This window comes from Calliphora vicina, chromosome 1 (genome assembly GCF_958450345.1).
Source record: "Calliphora vicina chromosome 1, idCalVici1.1, whole genome shotgun sequence".
NCBI classification, from domain to species: domain Eukaryota; kingdom Metazoa; phylum Arthropoda; class Insecta; order Diptera; family Calliphoridae; genus Calliphora; species Calliphora vicina.
In genome coordinates this window covers 97,896,814-97,922,045 of record NC_088780.1, presented here as the reverse complement: position 1 = coordinate 97,922,045, position 25,232 = coordinate 97,896,814, and the positions used below count along the sequence as shown (strand labels likewise).

General features: G+C 26.2%; 1 protein-coding gene across 1 annotated transcript in view; it reads left to right on the top strand.

Moving 5' to 3' along the window:
* heca (headcase) overlaps positions 1-25,232 on the top strand; it is a 230,484-nt gene that overhangs the window by 92,395 nt on the left and 112,857 nt on the right. Inside the window, exon 2 of the mRNA XM_065515218.1 lies at positions 8,325-8,421. Coding sequence (XP_065371290.1) covers positions 8,325-8,421 — 97 coding nt within the window. The remainder of the gene's footprint in view (positions 1-8,324; positions 8,422-25,232) is intronic.

Below are 25,232 nucleotides of genomic sequence, written 5' to 3'. Positions count from 1 at the left end.
ATTTGGTTGGCAGGTAAATAATACAAAATTTGGTTGTTTCTTATTTGCAAATTCATCTTAATTTGTTTAAAGTAAAATTTACCGCAACACCGGGTTTTGTCAACAATTTTTTTTTTGTGGAGTTGTGGTAGAATATTTCAGGTAATCGGTTAGAAAGATTTAGTGGCCAAATTGATATTAAAGAAATCATTGGCGAGCCAATTTTACCAATGTCCGTAATGTGTTTGAAATAGATTTTTTAAAGTGCCAAGATAACCTTCGGATTCACATGCTGTGTCAATCTATCGGCCCATAAATACCTGAGATATAAACCAATAGCTCCCAAATAATGTAACGAACTAAATCCAAATCTGTGCATAAATGGCCGAGATATTAAAGAGAATTTAAATAAGTAAATTATCAAGATAAAGGGGGCTTTAATTTAAGGTGTAATACAGCTCTGCAGTTTTCAAATTCCTGAGATATTAGACTTGTCTGTTGAAATCAACTTTTTTAAGAATCCAGATTTCATACGGACCCAAATCTTGTAGCAATATATCAGATATACGTTCGAGAATTTTGGTATTGCATATTAGGAAAATCGGTTTATAAATGGCCCAGATATGAGCAGAAAACCAGAACTACCCTTAATTTAGAATTATTTTCGGTTGTATCTCGACTACTAAGTTTTGCACAGAGACAATATGTATATCAATAGAAATATATTTCAAAGGTCTTGCCAAACTGATGATATATTTTTTTATTTAAAAAAAAAAAAATAATTTTTCAACATAAAATAATTTTTCACTTAAAAAATTATTCATCAAGTAGTGACTAAAATTACTCATGGATAGTTAGGTCTCACAGAAGTCGTTATGTAATCATGGAAAATACTAGAAAATAAATCATTATACAACCATCATTATAAAACCACTTCTAAGTAATGCTAACAGTATGTAGTAGTCATTGAAAAGTAAGTGATTGAGTAATTGAGAGTCATTGTCTAATTTTTTGTTGGGAACTAAGTAAACTTACAGTGGAATATACATATCCCTAGTACTTGTTTTTTATATAAATTAAATAAATATTGTAAAGTGCCTTTTGCTATGCAACATTTTTAAACCATATAACGCTCCTAGTGCTAGGCAACATAAAAATTAAGTGCTGGTTCACACACCTCAAGTTTACTAAAGCAAGTCTTGAGTTTAAAGAAGAGAGAGGAGAGGAGATTGGAAAATGTTTACAATTTTTCTTCCTCTCTCTTTTATAAAGTCAAGACTTGCTCAAGTAAACTAGACGTGTGTAAACCATTACTAAAGATTAAATTGTTAATTTATCAAATTTGTTTTTAATTTAACAACTTCAAACCAACTTTATTTGAATACGTTTTAGTACTCGGATTCGTTTAACTGCAAACACTATTTAATAATATGATTGTTTAATATTCTGTGTCTTTTTAACAAGTCATTTATTAATAAACAATTTACCTTAACAAAATAATAATAATGTGTTGTAAATACTTAAAATAAATATTAAAACAGCTAAAATGAGGTGTGAATTATTAACAAACTGAGATTTTTGGGGGGTCTATTTTTATACAGTTTTTGGGAATTTTTGAAACGTGCTTATTATATAATTTAAACAAATCAAACAAACGTTTAAAGTTTTAAAAAAAGCTGAGAAAAACCTTGAAATTTTCAAAATTATTCAAGACAGGAAGAATTGCATGGCGATCTAACCATATACGGATAACACTACGTGATAAAAGACCCAAAAAAAAGACCCGTGTCTCCCAGTTTTCGAAATAAATTTCGAAATAAAATTGTTTAAAGCTGCCTAAAAGTATGCTGTAGTTTATAATAATTTAATAGTTTATTGCCCATCCTTTAGTTTTTTCTTACTAACTTATATTAACCTACCTAAATGGTGTTAAGAATCATTCCTAGATGGTTCATATGTTCTAGAAAGTTGTTTATTGAGATCTTAGGTAAATTTTTGTAGTTGATTGTTTCCTTGAATTTTCAACGGTTTGCTATCTATGGACCTGAACTGGGAAAAAAGTAAAAAAATCGATTCTTTTAAGTTTTATGCGATTTTGATCTTGAATATGAAGTTTTTTTGATTTATATTCCGATTGGTTTGCAGGATATGAGCCTGAGAAAATTATCACTTTTTAGCAAAAATGACACCGAGCCCCCAAATCTTTGGGGGCCCATAAAAAAACTGCATGACTTTGGGAAAAACTAGTGGTGTCCGTATATGGTTATATTTCCATGACTGAAAAATTAAAAACGTCTTTACAAAATATAAAAATTGGACAATTCATGCAAAATTATTGTTTTATATTAATGGTTTCTTAATAATTTAAAGAAAATTTCTTGGTTTTGCTTTAAAGGGTTAAAATAAATCTTTGTTAATTTGAAAAATATTAAAAAATTATCACGTTAAACGAAATTCAAATTAAAATTAAGTATTAAAAAGCATGAACAAATTATTTGATTTTTTTTTTATTTCAATTTCAATAATTGAAATAACTTGTATTGAGTTTTAATACCAATTAGTTTAAAAAAGTATAAAATTAAAAAAAACACTATTAAAACGGTTAAAAGGTAATAATCACGAATTAAAAAAAAGAGCAATAAAATAAACTTAAATACCCACAATCATGAATTAATCAATTTGCTACTTACGTACGCGTACTATCATCATCATCATTGTATAGATTTTAATTTTATTGTTTAATTAAAGTTTTTGATATGGTTGGTTGTTTAAACAAATTAATGGAAAAATGTTTTGCTATTTTATAATTAAATGTTTATTAATCGTTTATTTTTTTATAATTTGTTGTTTATTATAGAGATTATTTTTAGAAGAAAAAAAAAACAATGTTAGGTCAGTTTTATTATTAATTTAATAATTAAATGTTTTAGTTTTAATCAGTAATTAAGTTTTTCCCAGTTAATTTTTTTACATTTTTTTTTATTATTAAAAACTTAGGTCAGTTTTATTTATTTTTTCAATTTTAATCATTTTATTTATTCTGTGTAATACACAGCTGTTACAATTTGTTTTTAAAATGACTAATAATATTATAAATGAGTCCCTTAGTAATTTCTTATCATTTTTGTAACCTTCATCATGAATGTTAAGGGTATAAATAAGTCAGTGGTCGGCACTGATAGCCACAAGGGGAGCCCAGCATTACCTTTAAACAACACGATTGTCAACGAAGTTCATAAAAATGGTGAAATAGGAAAACAAGTACCAGGTTCAATTCCTAATATAAATTGTTATGAAAATTCTTTGTTGTTCTGTGTAATATGCAGATATTTTCTAATAGATATTGGCCCCTAATTGATCTTTAATATTCCTCCCTTCAAAGCTAAATTTCTTATTATTTATTATTTTCCATATTGTTTTTGCTCTGTTTTCTTATTATATAATATTCGACAAAAAAATGATAAACAAATTGTTTATCATTTTAGTCATTGTTAAATAAATAAATATTGTATATAAAATGTGCGATTTTTTTTTTCTTCAAAAAAAACCAGGCCTTGTTTTTTGTTTATTAAACGATAAAAATGTATAAACAAGTTGCTAATTTTATAAATAAAATTCAATTTATAAAAAAAAACAGAATACTCACACTCAATGTTGATAAATTAACAAAACAATTTAAATTCTTCAGTTTTTTTGTGTTACTATCAAAAAAACAAAAATGTAATAAATCGTTGTTGCTCTCTTTCCCTCTCTTTTGAGGACTTTACAGGGGGTTTGCCTTTAACGAGTAGCGGTATTTAATCGAAAGCCCCACAAACATTTAAATAACTTAGATAATGCTGTTATAAAGTTAATAAAATGTATGTCATTGTGGTATTAATTTTGATAATTTTATATTTATAACTTTAATTATGTATATACTTTTATTTAAGGCAGTGGTCGGCTTTATTAGCCTCCAAGAGCCGTACATGATTGGTATATTTACCTATAGACTTTACGAATATCAACAAATTTCATAAAAATTATCAAATAAATTAAAAAATCACAATCAATAGATGGTCAGATCACAACAGAGCAATAGATTGTCATGTTTTATTGTAAATGAAAATTTGTTACTACTATTTGTAACACTGAGTCATGGAAATATAACCATATACGAACACCACTACATGATAAAATACAAATAAAAAAATACCCGTATCTCCCAGTTTTGTCCATAAAAAAAGTATGGGCCCCCAAATATTTAGGGTCTTGGTGTAATTTTTGCCAAAAATTGTTAATTTTCTCATGCTCATATCTTGCAAACAGTTCGGAATTTTGATTTACTCTCTGAGGCAAAGTTGTAGCCCTTGTCATAAACAACCAAAATTGTGAACATATAAAATCATAAAAACTTCATCTTCAAGATCAAAATCACAGAAAAACTTTAAAAAAATTCGAAATAATTTTTTTTTAAAGCTGCCTAAATGTATGCTTTAGTTTATAATAATTATTATATTGACCTACCTAAACGGTATTAAGAATCATTCCTAGGAAGTTCAAATGTCCTAGAAAGTTGTTTATTGAGATCTTAGCTACATTTTTGTAGTTGATTATTTCCTTGAATTTTGAACGGTTTGCTACCTATGGACCTGAACAGGTGAAAAAAGGTAAAAAAATCGATTTTTTTTAAAGTTTTTATTTTTTTTTGCGATTTTGATCTTGAAGATTTATTTTATTCTATTGTTTAATGCATTTAGCTTCATCTGCTAAATCCCTGACCTTAATTGTAACGTTTATTTCAAAAACCAGTCAAGCAACAAAAAATCCAAAATTCAGTTATTGAGCGATTACTATTTTGTAAAGGTAAATGCATCAAGAAAAAGTAAATACTGCCCTTTAATATGGTGAAGCAATGCCGATAAATCCGTGTTTAATGCAGAAAGAAAACAAGTGGTTTATTTTATAATATGTAATCCATTTTTCATAAGTAAATAAATGTGAAAAAATTAAAAGATTTACAAGGTTTAACAGCCTACTTGGTTGGCTATGAAGAGTTTAATAGCAATATTATATAAGTATTTTTCTTTGAGTTACTCAAAATCAATAATTTGTTGCTTGACTGGTTTTTGAAATAAACGAATTCAATTGACTCTTAGTGATTTTTATTTAAATTTTATATTTCAACAGCTTTTATAAACATTTTTAAGACCCCTATAAAAATTCCAGTTATTTATTTTTAGTTTCTTTATGACTGCTACTAAACTTGAGATATTACGTTAATTTCAACTTCTTTCTAACTCCTTCCCCTCATTAACAATAACATCCAAATTATATTTATAAACAAATATTTTAAAATGTTTTTTTTTTTTTTTTTGGTTTTTAATTTAAACTTCCGCTTCTTAATAATTTTTTTTTCTTTTGTTTCATATTATTTACTTGTATTTAAATTTTTTTTATCTAAATTTTCTACTTTGTTTTGTTACACAAATTCTTTCTTTATATAGTTTTATTTGTTAAAATTTTGTCGCAAAAAAAAAAATCAACCGCAAAAAATTAACAATTCTAATTGTTGTTGGAGTTTTTTTTTGCAATAAATACAATTTAGTCATGTCTACCAAAAATTAAAAAAATAAAAACACAAAATTGAATATGTTATTAACAAAAAAGTAAGAATAAGAATAAAATAAATAAAATCAGTCAGTCTGTTGATGTCTGACAGTTGAAGCGCGTGTATGATACAATCCCACCACCCCCGCATTTATAATTATCTCACACATCTAAATTTAAAAACAACAACATATTTTTTTTGGTTATTGTTTTTGTTTACTTTTTATAATATTTTTTATTTTCGGAACTCAACTGGTCACAATTAACCCTTGTTGGGCACAAAAATAATATAATATTCTAAAATTGAAAATATCGTAAACGGTTATAATGACATCAACATATTAAATATACTCATGAGGAAATTGGCAAAATCGGTTAATAATTGACTGAGTTATAAGAATAAAAACCCACCTAAAAACCCTATTTTTAGCCAACATTCATACACAATAATTAACTTTTGGAAGCTCCCACATAGAACTAAAAAAAAACTCTGACAGAAATACTTTCTTAATCAGGTGTGTTGAAACAATAATCTAAATCGGTGCATATATAGCAGAGTTATAAGCGAAATCTAGTATTTAAAAACAAATATGTACTCACGATTATTTAACCACAATGTTTACACACAATTTACATTTAAAAGCTTCTAGATAATGGCTGGAACGAAAACTAAAATCTTTCCGAATTTCTTTCTGATTGTCTGAGTTGAAAGATTCATACAAATCGGTATATAAATGACTGAGATTTAAGCAAAAACCCTCCGTTTTATACTCAAAATTTATTCACAAAATTTACTTTTAAAAGCTCTTAGACAAAGGTTCGAAAGAATTAATTCTTAATTCAGTCTTTAAAATCAAATATGAAATTTTGTGTCTTTTTTTTAAATCAAAGTTTTTCTAACTTTTAATCGTCTGATCTATTCGAAATATTTTTGATTAGTTCTTTTTCATTAGTTCTTCAATACAATCGAATCATAATTAATGTTTTTACACCTAAACCGGCAACAATGCCCTGAGGCACTCTTCACCTTTTTGCAACTGATTCCTAAACTTAATTTGCAAATTAGTTTCAGATGGCTGTTCTGAGTTTATTGGGTCATAATTACCCTAAAAAAAATTATTCGACAATTTTTTGTTTAGCTTTTTAAAGTTTGCGGGTTTGAGGGTTAAGGGTCTTTAAGATTCGGGACAGCAGAATATAACATTCTGACTGGAGTTTTAGTACAACTAATGGCCATACAAAATATAAGAGGCCAAAAATCGGCCTAATGCCAACATTTTGCCCGAACTACAAAACCCGAAACTTTGATAACGAAAAAAAAAAAAAATTAATTATGTTTCGGATTATGACAATTATTAATGATTTGTTGGTCAAATATTACATTAGATTTCGGACTGAAAAACTCGGTTTCGCTTGCACTCCACAAAATATAAATTTGTTGGCAGTTTTAATAAAAAAAATTCCCACTTTTTCTTATTTTTTTAAACTAATTCAACTCAACACCAAATAAGCAATTGTTTTTCTGAATTGAATTCAGTTTTGGATAGGCCGAATGATTTTAAACTATATTGTTTTCCATTATTGTCTCCATGTGACTCTATGAGGGTTAACAAAAATAAAACAAAAGTAATAATAGTAAATTGTATTGTTGCTGTTGCTTTAATGTTATTTCAAATTTGTATTTGCCCCACTCCATGTACCGGCTATTAATGCTAATGCTAATGTTTTTGTTTTTCTTCTTCTTCGTTGTTGTTGTTTTTGCTAACTAATTTTGCTTTGTTAAAGGGGAATAGAGTGGAGAAGAAAAACAAAACAAATACAAATACAAAAACAAAAACACAAATTCAATGTCAAGGTTATAAACAAAAACACAGCAAAAAAAAGAAACAAAACGAAAAACCAACAATAACAACTGAATTATGAAGCTCGTTTTTTTTTGTTAATTTCTCTTTCATTTTGTTTATTTATTTATGTTGTTGTTGTTTTTTATATTTTTGGCACTTTTTGGCTCTTTTTTTAATGAAATTTTTGTTATTGTTTGATAACTTTATAGAGAGTAAAATTAAATAAAAAAAAAATAAGCACACACACGTTTTAATTAAAATTATATGCTGTTTATCATAAAGCTGGCTTATTATTTAAATTTGTTTCGCTTATTTTTAAACATACCTGAAAGATTTGAATTTTGAAAATTTTCAAAAATGTTTTTTGTTTTAAATTTTATATGATTTTCACCCTTTTTATAACCACGCTTTGGTTTAAAATTTTATATTTGCTACTTTTACTTATCGCTTGGCAATTATTTATATATTTTTTTTTATTTAAAAAAAAATCTGTATTTTTTTCCATTCTGTGGTTTCTGTTTTTCAATAGTTGCTATAAATGTTTTTGTTTTAATTTTTTTTTATTATTTTTTTAAGAGTCTGTGATAAATTAATATAAATTATCATTAAACCGCAGGCAAGTTGGAACCGTATGTTAATTGTAAAATCATTTATCAATTTATAAAATACGTTTTAATTAAAAGTTATTTTTTTTATTTATTTATTTTTCAAACATTTTATAATTTGCTTGCATGTAGTATAACTGTTAAGTAGGTATTCATTTGTTTAAACAAAATCAAATTCACTTGAATTCCTATTCGTAACTTATTAGTTTATTCATTACCGTTTGCCATTTCCTTTATTCTGCGAATTTCTATTGAATTTTAATAAAAAAAAAACTAATTTTTTGTTCTCTCTCTTGTTTGATTTCAGTTCTACATCTGGCTGTAATGGCATCTTTTCACGTCGTTTGGATTTTTCATCATTCAATCTGTTGCCCAAGACTCGTTTGAATTCCTATCAAGTTAAGGTGAGTAACTAAAATTGGTTTTATTTTTTGTTTGGCGAAAAATTAATTTGAGTTAGTAACAATTCAAAGTGTTTTATATTGGGCTATACTGAATCTTATATAACCTTTACTTTAAGATTTTTGGGTCAAGCATTCGTTTTTAGGTTGAAAACTTTTGAGTGAAAAATTTTTTTTTGATGAAAAAATCGGTTTAAAAAATATTTTCCTCAATTTTGACCCATTGTCGGTTCGAATTTCTGTGGAGTTATATACATCATTGGAAAGGTCTTTGCAATATCTATCATTCATCATATCTATATTGTCTATATTAATGACTTAGTAAGCCAGCTATATGTAGATCAAAATCTCTGTCATTTGTGGGCCGATTTTCCCAAATTTAAATAGCAACTGAACCAGAACTATAGGTTGTATATTGATGTTTCAATCATGTATTATTGATATTTCATATTTAAAAAAAATTGTTGACATTGTAAACATATTTTGGCAAAATCTTCTTTATTTATTTAGAATTTATCAATGTTGTAATTTAGCCAATGAAATCCTCTTAAAGTTCATTAAACTTTGTATCTTTTGATATTCTTTCAATTGAGTTACATATTTCCAGCAAATGTCATAATTAAATTTCAAATACATAAACAATATATGCGACGATTACACAGGGCTACACAGAGTCTGCTGCATGGAATGATTCAGTCATTAGTCAGTTTTATAGTTAAGTATTCCTAGTTTTGAATAAACCTTTATAATGACAATTAAGTAGAGAAAGATTAGGTTAAATGTAATAATAATATCGGAATGTATTCAAATTCAAATTATCTTCGAGTTATATTAAAGTTATGCAAAAGTTTTCTTATAAAGAATTTTCATGTAAAATTTAAATAAAACACTTTCTCTAAATTATATATAAAATCAATATTTCTGCATCGATTTTAATAAAATATATCTTGTTTTATTTGTAACATATTTAGCTTCATGATCTATGAATAGAATCTCATTTTTATTTGTTTTCGATTTTTAAAGAATTTTTAAATCTGCAATATTTTTTTTTACCAAATTTTTGTTAATAGCTCCCTTATTATTGCACACTAGTTGACCGCCCCGGCTTCGCCCGGTAGCATTTACTAATGTTAGTTCTTCAAGTTTCTCCAACCCACATACACCTACCTGTTCTTATTTATTTGCAAATAAAATATCTAAATTTGTACTGCATACTTTAGGGAGCTTTTTTATTACAGTTGAGTGGACTCAAAAAAAATCCGAGTTTTACCCGGAATTTTATATTTTTTTTTTTTTGCAAACCATCTCCTGAAAATTTCGAATCGAATAAAAAAAAATCAGCCAAATCGCTCCACCCGTTCTCACGTGATACCATTACATACATGGACCATTTCATTTTTATATATATAGATTAGTGCAAGTCGATTTAAAAATCGCCCATGTGACATTGAAAACCGTACTCTAGAGATCAAAATAAGAAACTTTGCCCAAGGAACCATACCTCTAAAATGAATTCTGATGTGTTTTATTTTGACCCAAAGTTCAAATTTTGTAAAATCCCATTTTGACCCATTTAAAATGCCACAATCGAGTCTAAATGTATGACCGACCCCCATTAACTTTGGAGGGCCGACCCACCCATGCTAGTGGCACACCCTCTGGAACCCCCTGGAGGTTAAATGAATTTAATGGCTGCTTGCAACATTCATCATGTTTATAAACAATTACATCATTAGAAATGTCTACTTATCAACAATGTTTATAGCACGCAGTTATTAACATGGTTTTTAAGTATAGCAACACTAAATGTTTAAGCTGCTAAGATTAACATGGAAGCTGCTAAAAGCTCTAGAATTCGAATATTCTAGATTTGTCCGCTAAGAACTTTCATGAGGCTACTCGAAGGAAAATGTTGGAATGCTGAGTTGCATTCGGAGTTTAGTTTATCATAGTCGCTGTTAGTTTTCAAAAAGTTTTTATAGGTTTTGAACTCTTTGTGGCATATAACAAATAAAAAATTCTTTTTGTTGCCCTGTGTTATTTATGCAACAAAAACGAAAATTAAAAAAATAAACCACACATATAAAAATCCAGAGAAAATAAACAAATGTTTCATATTTTTAGTTTTGTAAACAAAACAAAAACTTAAATTACCAAAAAATAAAATAAACAATAAAAAAACTAAATGAAAAAGTGATGATTTAACAATTTCCTAAGGAGAGGCAGATAACTGAAAAACTGTAGTAATAAGATCTCTATATAATTGTTGAGGGAGTTGCTGGGTTTTACTTTGTAGTGGTTTTTAATAATACTCAAACATATACAATATAATATAATGCAAAATAATGAGATAATCAAACAATTTCTAGGAATTATTTAAAAAGTTAAGTAAATATTTGTATATGTGACAGACAGCTGTGACATATATTTGTTATAGTCTTAAGGTATAGAGCAACAATTGTATTTGATTCATAAGAAAATATACTATATATATGATTAAACAAAACACATTTTGTTTGGTAGACAATAATCATGCACTGAGACAAAATAAGGGGTAAAACCAAAAAAAATGTTAAAACATTTACATCCATTTAATAAATTGGTACTTATTACAAAAATTTTGAATTCTTGGATTTAGTTTTCAAATTTTGTTAACAAAAAATTATTATTTTTTTCTTAGTGTATCTATATCGAAAGCTAAGACTCAAAACAACGACAAAGCTATTAAGTAATAAAATTCTTATTCATTTTACCATTTTTCTGGTTCTATTTTATTCTATTCCATTACATTCTGTTATAATTATTATTAAATATAATTATAGAAAAATTTAACACGCCATCAAATTCCATGTTAAAAAGGCGGTTTTTATAGCACTTCTAGCAGCGACTCCTCAACAATTTCATTATTAAAATTCTAAGAATTTCTCTATGAAATTCTTTATTTAGCAATAAATAAATAAATAAATGTAGCATGAAATTAAAGTGTTTGTATAATATAAATTAAAATATAATCTTATTGTTTTTTTTTATATGTATTGTTGTTGTAATAGTTGTTTTCTCTTTTGTAAAAAACACTATCAGGATTATATTAAGCTTTTTGTCTGCACAATAGAGACAAAGCCAGCCGTATCAATGCGGAGAGATAGAAAGAGAGAGAGAAAGTAGAGGAAAAATTAATAAAAGCAGACAGGTGTAATGACATTTACATGAGAATAAAGATTTAATTTTCATTTTTTTATTGTATTACAGAGAAAATGCTAATTTATTATTATTAAAGAGAGCTTTTTTGTTGCCATAAAAGTTTAGCATACCTTTAAGGCATATTAAGTGAAATTAGCTTAATGCCTACATTAAGGCATATTAAAAAAAGTATTTGTAGTGTTGAAGGTTAAAAATTAATGTGAAATATAGATTTTGTATGAAAAATCGAGGTAGGAGCCATTTATGGATAGATATCAACACAAACTATTCAGAATTTTTTTGTTTTTTTTTTTACCAGTTTGAAAATTTGTATTGCTTATTTGTTAAAAATGTTGGGTAAAAAATCAAGATAGCCAGCAGAAACCCAGCTTATATTTCAGCCATTTATGAACTGATTGGGATATTTTTTTTTATTTTTTAACACAGACAATTCAGGAAGTATTTTAGACAGTTTTATGTTTTTTTCTTCTAGTTTGTGTTTTTGTATAAAAATATTGAGCCAACAAATCGGAATAGGCCGGTTTTGCTTAATTTCAATACCATAATTCTCATAACTAAATATAATATTGTTTACATACCAGCCATTTATGGGCCGGATGTTGCACCACATATTTTAGCTTAAATCGAGAAAGGTTTGTCCGACTTGGTTTAAAAAAAATTCAAATTTCAATTACCTATAATTTTTGCTCACATTACTTTGTAAACTGTTCAATAGTTTTAGAGATATTTAAATATTTGGAAAAACCAAAATTTTTTTTCATGAAAAATTCAAAATTTTTTGAATTTTTAAAAATTCCTTAAAAATCGAATACGATAACAAATAAGATTATATTCTTACATCATAATGCCAGATGTGTTATGAATAAAACAAGCTATAATTAATTCAAATCAGTGGATAAATAAATTCACACCATGTAGGTAAGTGAGTATTTGAAAAAAATTCATTATGTAAAATGAGATATCAATATTTAATTCTGAATAAAATCAAAATTTATGCATAGATTTTAATAAAATATGTCTCATTTTATTTGCAACATATTTAGCTTTATGGTGTAAGAAAATAACAAACTTTTTGGTTGTTAACGATTTTTAATGATTTTTTGAAAATTTAATTTTTTTTTTGGATTTTTAAAAATTCACTAAAAATCGAATACGGTAACAAAAAAGATTATATTCTTACATCATAATTCTAGATATGTTATGAATAAAATGAGCTATAATTTTTTTTAAATCGATTGATAAATAAATTTAATCCCTTTAGATAAGTGAATATTTGATAAAAATTCAGTACGCAAAATGAGATATCAACATTTAATTCTGAATAAAATGAAAATTTATGCATAGATTTTAATAAAATATGTCTCATTTTATTTGCAACATATTTAGCTTTATGGTGTAAGAAAAGAACTACATTTTTTGTGGTTGACGATTTTTAATGAGTTTTTGAAAATTTAATTTTTTTTTGGAATTTTTAAATTTTTTTTTTAAAAATCGAATACGAAAACAATTAAGATTATATTCTTACATCATAATGCCAGATGTGTTATGAATAAAACAAGCTATAATTTATTCAAATTCGATGGATAAATAAGTTTAATCCCTTTAGATAAGTGAATATTTGAAAGAAATTCATTATGCAAAATGAGATATCAACATTTAATTCTCAATAAAATGAAAATGTATGCATAGATTTTAATAAAATATGTCTCGTTTTATTTGCAACATATTTAGCTTTATGGTATAAGAAAAGAACTACATTTTTTGTGGTTGACGATTTTTAATGAGTTTTTGAAAATTTAATTTTTTTTTTGGAATTTTTAAATTTTTTTTTTAAAAATCGAATACGTAAACAATTAAGATTATATTCTTATATCATAATGCTGGATATGTTATGAATAAAACAAGCTGTAGTTTATTCAAATCGATGGATAAATAAGTTTAATCCCTTTAGATAAGTGAGTATTTGAAAAAAATTCATTATGCAAAATGAGATATCAACATTTAATTCTGAATAAAATCAAAATTTATGCATAGATTTTAATAAAATATGTCTCATTTTATTTGCAACATATTTAGCTTTATGGTGTAAGAAAATAACAAACTTTTTGGTTGTTAACGATTTTTAATGATTTTTTGAAAATTTAAATTTTTTTTGAATTTTTAAAAATTCACTAAAAATCGAATACGATAACAAATAAGATTATATTCTTACATCATAATGCTAGATATGTTATGAATAAAATGAGCTATAATTTTTTTTAAATCGATGGATAAATAAATTTACTCCCTTTAGATAAGTAATATTTGATAAAAATTCATTACGCAAAATAAGATATCAACATTTAATTCTGAATAAAATAAAAATTTATGCATAGATTTTAATAAAATATGTCTCATTTTATTTGCAACATATTTAGCTTTATGTAATAAAAAAAATTGTATCATTTGGAGTTGTTAACGATTTTTAATGATTTTTTGAAAATTAAATTTTTTTTTAAATTTTGCTTGAAAATATATTTTTTTGCCTAAAATTTGGGAATATCTTTAAAACTATTAGTTATATTAAAATATAATTTTAGTATGACTTGGTGGTAATTTGAATTGTAATTGTTTGCTATATTTTTAAAGCCAAACGGATAACTCGTTTTCGAATTATGCTAAAATATAGGATGTAACCTCCTTAATTTACTCTATAAAGTTCTATAAAAATAAAGTAGAATTTCAGTAATTTGTTTATAAATCCAAATTCCCTACTAAATCCTGTAAAGCAAAAGCTGTTTTTTCCTGGATAATAGTTTGTAAGAAGCAGATTTTGAGAAAGTTTTATTTCCACTAAAATATTAAACGTTTTTTTCCTGAGAAAATTTTTAGCTGTTTTTGGGACATTTTTTTCATAACAAAGGACCTCATAAATGATTAATGATATTTTTACCTAAAATATATAAATTTTAATAAGAAACTGTTAAGACTTGTCTAAATTAAACAATAACAAAATTTTTATAAATCAAATGATGTAAAAATAAAAAAACAAACCTGATTAAGACTTCAACGTAAAGTTATCATAAATTATGAAAAACCAAGAATAAAACATAATCAATCATTAGAAAACTTTGTTTTTTTTATAAAATTTTTAATTGAAAAAACTTAAAATGAAAACGTCATTATTGTTATTATTTTTTGGGGTAGAATTTAGTGTTATTTTTATGCAAATTTTCGTTGAAAAAGTAAATGATATTTTTGTATTTAAGGGTTTCAACTCTTACTCTAATAATTATTTATTGTTAAGGACTTTCTTTTCACAAAGCCTTAAATAAGCGTAACAATTGTTTATTAGAAAATAATTTATGATAAATTATCCTTCAAAAAAGCAGGATGTTTGAGTCTATTTTTTTGTATTTAATAAAAAAAATTATATTCAATTTGGGTTATTTTGTTGTAGCTGTAAAGCTTTTGTTCAAATAATAATTATAAAAGAAGTTAAATACTGTGTTGACAGCAGCTGTTCAATGATACTCATACTCATATCCTGCTTAAATCCTTGCAACCCCTTAATTAAAAGGGGTTACTTGTAAAAAATACATTACACGGTCATATTTTGTTGGAACAAAAACGAAAAAAAAATAAAAAATTAAATCATTTTAATGAGTAACAAGTTGACTTTGTTAATTATGTTTATAACATGATGATAATGTTATCCTTTACTTACTGTCTAACAAGACTCCTCTTGTCAAGTTTTAATCCTTTTCGGTATCGTTTTTTTCTTGTTCAGCTTGCTCAATTATCTGTTGGCTGTAATCAAGGATAATAAACATCCTGTTTGTATTGTTGCTATTGTTATAATAAGGGCATATGGCTGAGTATTTTAACAAATAAAATTAAACTTATAATTTTATTTATATTTATATTTTCTTCATAACTTTATGAAATGTGTATAAGGATTTCTCATGTTAAAATAAAATTTATTTGGAAAACTGCAAAACAAGAAATCTGCATATTTGAGTTATATAAGCAAACTTTAATAAGTTTATTATACCCAAAACTCTATAGTCATTCATTCTTGCCAAAACTTTATTTTTTTTTACAAAACTATGCAAACTATTTTCATTTTTTTTCTTTTCTTTATCCAGACTTGGTTAGATTTTCTATTAAATATTTATAAATTCAATACAATTTATTTACAACACAAGTAAAGAGTCTGTTGTAAAAATACTGAAGATCCTTAGTATTATCCTTATAGTGCATCAAATGTTTTTTTTGGTTCTATTTCCTTTTCTTTTATTACGCATGCATTTCCTAAATTGAATTGTAAAAAGTTTGGATTTGTTTTTTTTTTTTTCTTAAACATCATACCTTTGATTATGTTTTAACTTAATATACAGCAATGTAATCCTTAGAAAGGATGAAAAAAGGGTTTCCGTATGTTACAAAAATTTGCTATATAAAATAATTATATTAACAAATTATTTATAAATGCTAAAATTTAAATAGAATTTGTTTGATTTCCTTGGAATATTTTAAATTTATTAATTGGGAGATTCAAACGGTCTGTTAAATTTTTTTTTAGTTTAAACAAATTGTCTTTTTAGTTAAGAATTTTTTTTTTATAAACACAACAAAAATTTGTTTAAACAAAAATAATATTTTAGGACATTATGACAATACGACCTAATAGCAGACCGTTTGAATCCCCCAAATATATTATATTTTGGGAAATTTTCATTTGTTTGAAAACTCTTTTTAATTTTGACTTTATTTGGTTTTTGGCAAGCATTTTTCTTGTTTCATTTTCAATAAGGATTTTCTTTCAATTTGCCTTTTATGTCTTCATAGACATTGAGTGGTAAATAATGTAAGAGGAACAAAGAAATTATCTTAAATTTTTTTATTAAAGAACATTTATATTAAAAGTTTTACTCTATTTAAAGATTATTTTTGTAACTCTTTCAATATAATAATACATTTTTACACTCTGTAGATGTATATCGTGTCCTTTCTTTTGCCAAAAGAACTGCTTATGTTTTGAGCTAATTTCGGATACTCTGTTCTGAAGCGTATCCCAGTGAGAGCGTTCTGCATCGCACAGTGGGGCAGAATCAAAATTTTTTGGAAATAAATCTGGCATTTCTAAACGGCTGGTCCGATCGGGATAAAATATAACTTGGGCGTAGACAAGGTGTATTCGAGGTTAAGTTATTAAAATGGACCCTACAAATGCTACAGGGGCGGCGATATGGGAGCCCAAAGTAGGGTACCTTCGACATGTAAAATTTTTCAACACGTGCCATTTTTTGGCTTCCCATCCGATTTCAAAGATTTTTATATTTTTGAAAAGCTCTTGAAAACATTATTGCGTGTGCTATTTATCTCTTATAATTCCGAGTTATAAACATTACAAAATTGAAATTTTAAAATTTTCCATGTCTTGGTCCGCTTTTTTTTTAAATATAGCGCCTACTTTTGGACCCAATAGACTCAATTGCTAGTTTTCCAACTATATTACCAATAATATGCAAAAGATTTCAGAGCAATACCAATTATGGTTCCAAAAACAAACGATTTTCAATTTAAAAATTAAAAAAATAGATTTTTGCTGCTTTTTGGGCGAAAATCTGACTAACTCTTTTTTTATTATAAAAAAACTTTCTTCAAGACCATATAACAATTTCATAATTTTCTGTAAGGTATCTTTACGGATAACATTTTGGTATAGAAAACATATCCCATTTTTCGAATATGTCGCACCTACGCCCTTCGAAATTTGACCCATTTTTTTTATCAAAATTTCAATATTGAGCTACATGTTCTAAAATCCCATAGCTGGGATCAGAAAATTGAAATCAGCTTTGGAAATCCTGATGTGCTTCCTATGTATGCCCAAAGTATTTTCCCAGCCCCGAAGGAAATGTGGACCTTATGAGAAATTTTTTTAAAAAATACCATTTTTGAGATTTTCGTTTCAATTTTTAGGAATTGCGGGATTTGCTTTGACCTTTGTACTTTCTTATTTAGAATGACAAATTTAAAAAAAAACATTGAAAATTTCATTCAGTTTTGTTAATAAATTAAGATTTTATTACATATTACATATTTATTTGGTTAATTCACAAGGTCTCTTATCATGTCATAATGTCCTAATATATCACAATGGTTTTTATTGCTTTTCAAGCAAAAAATGTCCTAAAATAATACTACTCTGTATGCTATGTTTATTGTATTATCGTAACCAACCCGAAGAGACCTGCGCCGAATGCCTAAGAGTCAGTTAAGCCGAGCTACCGAGTCGTGATATATTAGGACATTATGACAATATGACTGATAAGAGACCTTGTGAATTGACCAATTGTGTTTTTAAAACTAAAATTTGTATCAAAATTTTCATAGAATTACAAAAATTAGGAACAATTTGATCCACATTTATTCCTAACTAATTTTTTTTGTTTAAATAAGTTAATTTTTAGTCTTACTAAAAAAATTTCAAGTCAATATCTTAATTAGATTCAAAAATAAGACACTTTAAAACTCCGTCCTACAAAAATATTGCAATTTTCCATATTAAAAAATTTATATAAATTTTCTTAACATTTTATTCAACAAAAAGCCAACGCATTGCAATGGTTCTGACTCATTCCCATTAAAATATGAAAAAGTACATGTACCTTAAAATTAATTATGTCACGTACGATATACCCTTATTTCGCTAGATATTTTGGACAACAATGTTTCGAAAGAACTTATTATTTTTATAAAATACTAGTTGATACTAATGTTATTCTTCAAGTTTCTCCAACCCACTCACACCAGCCTGTTCTTATTTATTTGCAAATAAAATATCGAAATTTGTACTGCATACTTTAGGGAGCTTTTTTATTACAGTAGACTGAACTCACAAAAAAATAATTTTCGTGCTTTACCCGCAATTTTTTTCTTTACAAACCATCTCCTGAAAATTTCGTATCGAATAAAAAAAAATCAGCCAAATCGCTCCAGCCGTTCTCACGTGATGACATTACATACATGGACCATTTCATTTTTATATATATAGAAGATTGTTCCCTCTGAATGGAACATAAAGACCAAGTTATTTTTCAGATACTCTTATTTTTGCAAAATCTATTCCACTTTATAGGCGTACAAATGTCACGTACGATGACATGGAATTGCCCATATTTATAAACCGTATTAAGATAATGAGTTAAAATGATATTGTGTAAGTAGTAAAGTGCCTGAATTTATGAAAGCAGTGAATGTGTATTGTGTTTCTGTTTTAACTTTGCTTTAATATCTGTCAATAAGCATTCGCCCTTACTGACTTACTTCTAAGTAATTCAGACAGTATGTAGTAGCTATTTCAAAGTCTACAAATCAGTTATTAAGCACCTACATAAAATCTTAAAAAACAGCAAGTACAGCTCAATCATGTTATTAAAATTTTCTTAAAATAAAAAGGTCTTACTTTTTCAAGTTATCCTTTAATTTTTATTTTCTTTTTTAATTTTTATTCTATTTTCATGCTATTTTTTAATCCCTATTTATAAAATCTGTCTTTAATTTTTCTTTTTTTTTCTTTTCTTTGAATTTCCACCATAATCTTTCAATTTATGAAAATCTCTTAGAAAAGTAATTAAGTTTAAAGAAATTATGATTTTCTTCGTCTTGTGGATATAACAATGAAAATCTGTTTTAACTGAAATTTTAATTATTTTCCTTTTGCCAACAATTAAATCTCTATAGTTCATTTACCTTAAACTTCAAATCATTTTGCAGGAATGGAGGAGAAATTAAGGAGGAATAAAGCTAATTGAAAATCAAGCAAAACTTTTTAATATGCAAATATTAATTTTCAGTTTGCTAATGTTTGGCAAAATACAAAAAAGTTAATAACCCAAGTTTGTCGCCTGCAAACTTTACACAACCGTATGGTGATCGTCGTATGTATAAATACATAAACCCTTAACCATGACAATGAATTCCTTTTGTAATATACAAGTAACCATACTTGTAAGCAACATAATGTTGTTGATTGTAAATTATTACAAAAAAGCAAAAGAAAAAAAAAGTGAAAAATAAACAGAAAAAAATAGCAGCAACTAACAAAAGCTGATGTTGTTGACAGTGACAACAAGCAACCACCAGTAGCAGCAGCTGGATGTTGGTAGTTGCAACAATAAACATTTAGTATAAATAAAAAAATAAACAAAGACAAACATAACAATAGTAAATGCAACAAAAAGGAAAAACACACAGTAGCCTTGTTGCATATTAACAATAATACACAAATTTTAACAAAAAAAAAAGAAGAGGTATGGGACCAGGACCAGGGAGTAGAAATAAGCGACAAATAAATGTGTTGAGTGACTTGATAGACAAGCAGACATAAATATACAGCAATAGCAACATCAACAATAACAATAACGAAAGACAGACAGACAGCAAGCAACATCAGTTGCAAATGGCATAAGTATAGCTGCAAGTAGCAAAATCAACTATAGCAGCAGCAGCAGTAGTAGTAGTAGCAACAACTATAGCAATATCATGCCACAAATTTGCCTTTATAACAATTACTTGTAAATGTAAAGTAAAAGTTACAGATGCTGCTGCAGACTCACTTTATTTATACATTTGTTGGTATATTTATTTATTTGTTTGATGGCAGTTGCAATAAATGTCATGTTTTTTTGAAAAAAAAAAATCCAAAAAATTGTAGCAGGAATTTGACAAGTACAATAGCTAGCTAGATACTTAAATACAATAAAATAACAACCAACCACAATTGTTTACATTTATTTATTATGTTTTTCGGTTTGGTTTGGTTTGAAATGTCTTAAATTGTATTTTTTTTTAAGAACATTTTGAAATTATTGTTAAGTTTCCTTGTTGTTTTTTCTGGATTTTTTTTTTTTGGAATTGAAAAGTGTCTGGCTGTGTTTTTGTTGTTGCTTCCACTGGTGCCACTTTCTGTGTATGTAAGTTTCAGCCAAATGATGTATGGTTTCATTCATGTCTTTGCTCATCAATCAAAAGTGTCAGTTTCGGATGGTGTAAGAACATCATCTCCTCACACTATAACAGCACAAACATTTATCATGCCAAAAGTGTTTTAGTTTTCTGCTTTTTTTTAATAACGACCATAATAACTGATTCATTGGGTTTTTATTTCCCTTAAAAGTGATTAAAATTTAAAAATTTTGTTTAAATAATTTCAAAATTTTTTGTTATGAAAAAATTTTTTTAAATAAAAATTTAGGAAAACTGATTACACACACTGATTTTGAAACACACACATTAAATATCTTTAATTACACTGTATGTAATTTTTTGAGGCATGGAAATATAACCATATATGGACACCAGTACGTGAAAAAAGACCCTTGTCTCCCAGTTATGCCCAAAGTCATGTATTTTTTTTTATGGGCATCCAAAGAATTGGGATCTCGGGGTGATTTTTGCGAAAACGTGATCATTTTCTCAGGCTCATATCTTGCAAACAGTTCGGAATTTTGATTTACTCTCTGAGGCAAAGTTGTAGCTCTTGCCATAAAGAACAAAAATTGTGAACATATAGAATCAAAAAAACTTCATCTTTAATATCAAAATCGCAAAAAAAAAACTTTAAAAGTTTCGATTTTTACCTCAATTTTTTAATTTAATTGCTATATTTTTGGCTAAGATTGCGGCGAAAACTAAGTTCCCAATTTTTTGCTTATCAACTTGTTTATTGAAACCGAATAAATATTTTCTATTATTTTTTTTTGTTTTTGAATACATATATTTACAGAATATATATTGTTTTACTATAAGAGAAAAATCTTTCACGAACGGTATGTCACGTACGCCATTAAATTTCATTTATTATAAAATCAATTCAAAGATTGTATGACGGATTGTAAAGGAAAAATATTTGATTTTAATGTAAGAAATTAAAAGAAAACATAACGCCTCTCACGATTCGCATATTTCTACATAGACCTCAAAATTATTTCCGTCTTATGTCACGTACGATAAACCCTTAGTTCCCTCGATATTTTATGCAACCATGTTTCAAAAGAACTTTTTATTTTTTTTTAAATATAGTACCCTCTGAATGGATCATAAATACTAAATTATTTTTCAGATACTCTCATTTTTGCAAAATCTATTCCACTTTATAGACGTACAAATGTCACGTACTATGACATTGAATTAAATTCAAAGAATTTATTTAAAATTTTAAATAGATTTCTTCATTTTCAAAGTATGTAGTTTCTTTTTGAAGTAAAATAAGAGAAAAATCTGTCACGTACGGTATGTCACGTACGATATTAAATTTTATTTATTATAAAATAAGTTCAAATATTGTTTTTATTTAAATATGACGGATTGTAGAAGAAAAATATTTAGTTTATTGTAAGAAATTAAAAGAAAACAGAATAAAATTACTTCCGTTTTATGTCACGTACGATATATCCTAACATCGCTCGATATTTTGGACAACAATGTTTCGAAAGAACTTATTTTTTTTTTAAAAATATACTACCCTCTGAATGGATCAGAAAGACTAAATTATTTTTCAGATACTCTTATTTGTGAAAAATCTATTCCACTTTATAGCCGTACAAATGTCACGTACTATGACATGAAATTAAATTGAAACGATTTATTTAAAATTTTAAATAGATTATGTCGTTTTCAAAATAGTTTTTTTTTGAAATAAAATGTAAGCAAAAAACTGTTTACTTGCTCTTTTCTTTGATGACCAGTAATGTTAAAAGTAATGGAAATCTTTAAATTCATACAATTTGTTAATAATTTTAAAATAATTTCTTGTTATTCCAAATATTTAGTTTTTAAAATAAAAGAATTATAAATATTATTTAATTGAACAAAAAAAAATCTTCATAAATTAATAAACAAATGAAAAAAAAAACAGACAACCACAGCCAGCTCACATACAAAAAAAAATCCCCAACTATAAATTAAACAATTTATATTAATTGAAAAAAATTATTTAAAAACAAAAAAAAAATAATTGTTTAAATCATAAGAAAAACAAAATAAAAAAAGAAACCAACGCCTTCACCCAATTAATATTTAACCCTTTAGGGTGATAGCAGGGGCCACTAAGGTCTTCATATTTTTTTTCAAATATTTTTCAAATAAAATTTTTAAATAATCTTTTAATTTGTTCACAATTAATTTAACTTGAACAAATTGTATATCAATGGATAGGAAATTAAATATTCTTTAAAATAACTTTTACAATTTGTTATAATTTAAAAATATTTAAAAGACTTTTTTAAAGACAGACAAACAAATGAATATAAATTACAATTTAGGGTTAATTATAGCACAAGTAAATGTATTAAACATGTTAACTATTTCGAAAGGGAGCTCTACTTACCCTATTAAAATCTATATACGAGTAACATAAATTAAAATGAAATGAATGTAATATATTAAGTTCAATAGGGCGTCGTTTTGAAAATATTAAAGCACATGATAATTATTTCTCCAACAGGAGTTTTCCTCCCCATTCAAATTAAAAACGTTTTTGTTTTTAATATTTTTGCAAGACACCATAAATCTGTCAAAACTATTAAAATTCACATGTTTTCTTTATATTATTTTTTGTATTTATAAATAAATGTCTGAAAATGGTGACATCATTTAAAGAATATTTTTTTTTTGTTTTGTTTTAATAACATATAACGACAACAATAATAAAACAACCAACATAAATCAATTCAATAATAAATAAATAAATTTTAGTTTAACAAAAATAATTCTTAAAACTAAATAACACACAGAGAGTAGTGAGTGAGTGAGTTACATTTAGCAGCAGGCCTGAAAACAAAAACCCATTAAATTGAATGTAAAACAAATTACTTATAGACCCAACTATAGTTGGAGACTCTGACTATGGAATCAATAACATGAATGGCCCCAAAAAAACAACTCAACTTAATGGCTACATGTTGTACAAAGATGTCTGTAACTATAAATTGAGATACAACAAAATAAAAAATACATTTAACATTAAATAATAATAAATAAATTTGTATTTTAACACTAAAAATAAAACAAAAAAAAAACTGTTGTTTAAAAGTAGCAAACAATTATTATTGTTGGGTTAGAGTTTTTTTGTATCTTTAAAATAGTCCAGCAGTTTTAATGGTGGCAATGTATGGCCACCACTAGCGACTAGTTACTTGGCTGACTACAATTTATAGGTTTTTGGTCATTTGTTACATTTAGACTTTGTAATGCATAGATAAGTCAATATAATTACCTTTACCTCTACCAAATAATCTAAAGTAGAATCAATTGCCACTTTAGTGAACCTAAGTAATCTAGAGTGTAGTCTGTTTAATAATCTATTGTTGGATTATATTCAAATAGCTACTACCATATGCAACCAGTTGTGATTTTAAATTGTAGGAAAAATCACTAGTTCGGGGTCAGTTACCAGAACAGCTGAGAGTTTACAGATATTGCAAAAGTCTTCTGACTGTCTGGTGTGTAAGTGTAGAGGGAAAAAGATTTATGACTTTTAGTAGTAAATAATTTAAGCAATGGTCACACATTTTTATTGTTGTTATTCTTTATATTACTATTTTTTGTTTGCAGTTGCTGTATAAAAGTCGATTAATTGTCGCAAGTTGTAGTAGCTGTACATATTAAGACAGTTGGGAGTAATAAAGTAGCACTAATAACATTCAGCTACTTGCAATAATATAATTTTCAATGACTACATACCATGTGCATTACTTAGAAGTAGTTGTATAATGACTTATTCACTAAGTGATTATTTACTAGGTAGCCCACCTTTTTTGTACATATAACGAATTCTGCGAGTTGCTGAATTAGTTATTTAAGTCATATCAAATAAATTACTTATTAAAAGAGTCTGTGGAAGTATTTGCCACCACTGACATAGGTACTAAACCTTGTACCTTAATTTTTCACAAAAATAAGTTTTTAGTACTAAAAAGTGCTAAAAATAATTTTTAGTACTACGACTTGAAATTGGTACTAACACTTTTTAATACTGAAATCAAATTTTAGTACCAATATCTTGTGTAGTGAAGTTTAATACTTTAACTTTATTTTGGTACTAAAACAGGATTTGTGCCAAATCATCAAATGCTCGATTTAGTCAGTTTTAATCATTTTTAGTACCAGAGTATCGAGTATTTTTTAGTACCAAAATCTTGACATTGTACTGGATTTTAGATTCTTAATTTTTGTACTAAATTTAGAATTTGGTACAACTAAAACAAAGTTTTTGTACAATTTTTATTTTGGTACTTCAGTTTTGTACTTAAATTAGATTTTGGTACAACTAAAACAAAGTTTTAGTACTATTTTTTTTTTGTACTAAATTTGAATTTTAGTACTAAAATCCAGTTTTGTACCAAAATCATGAAATTTAGTACCTAAACTTAATTTTCAAAACTCAACTTTTATATTAAAACTAAAATTCAGTTTTGTAATATTAACAAACGAAATTTAGTACTAATAGTAAACTAAATTTTCTAAATTCTAATTTCAAATGTCAATTTTACTACTAAATCAGAAGTTTAGTACAAAACTCATTTTCAGTTTTTTTATACTAATTTTAGTACTAAAACTTTATT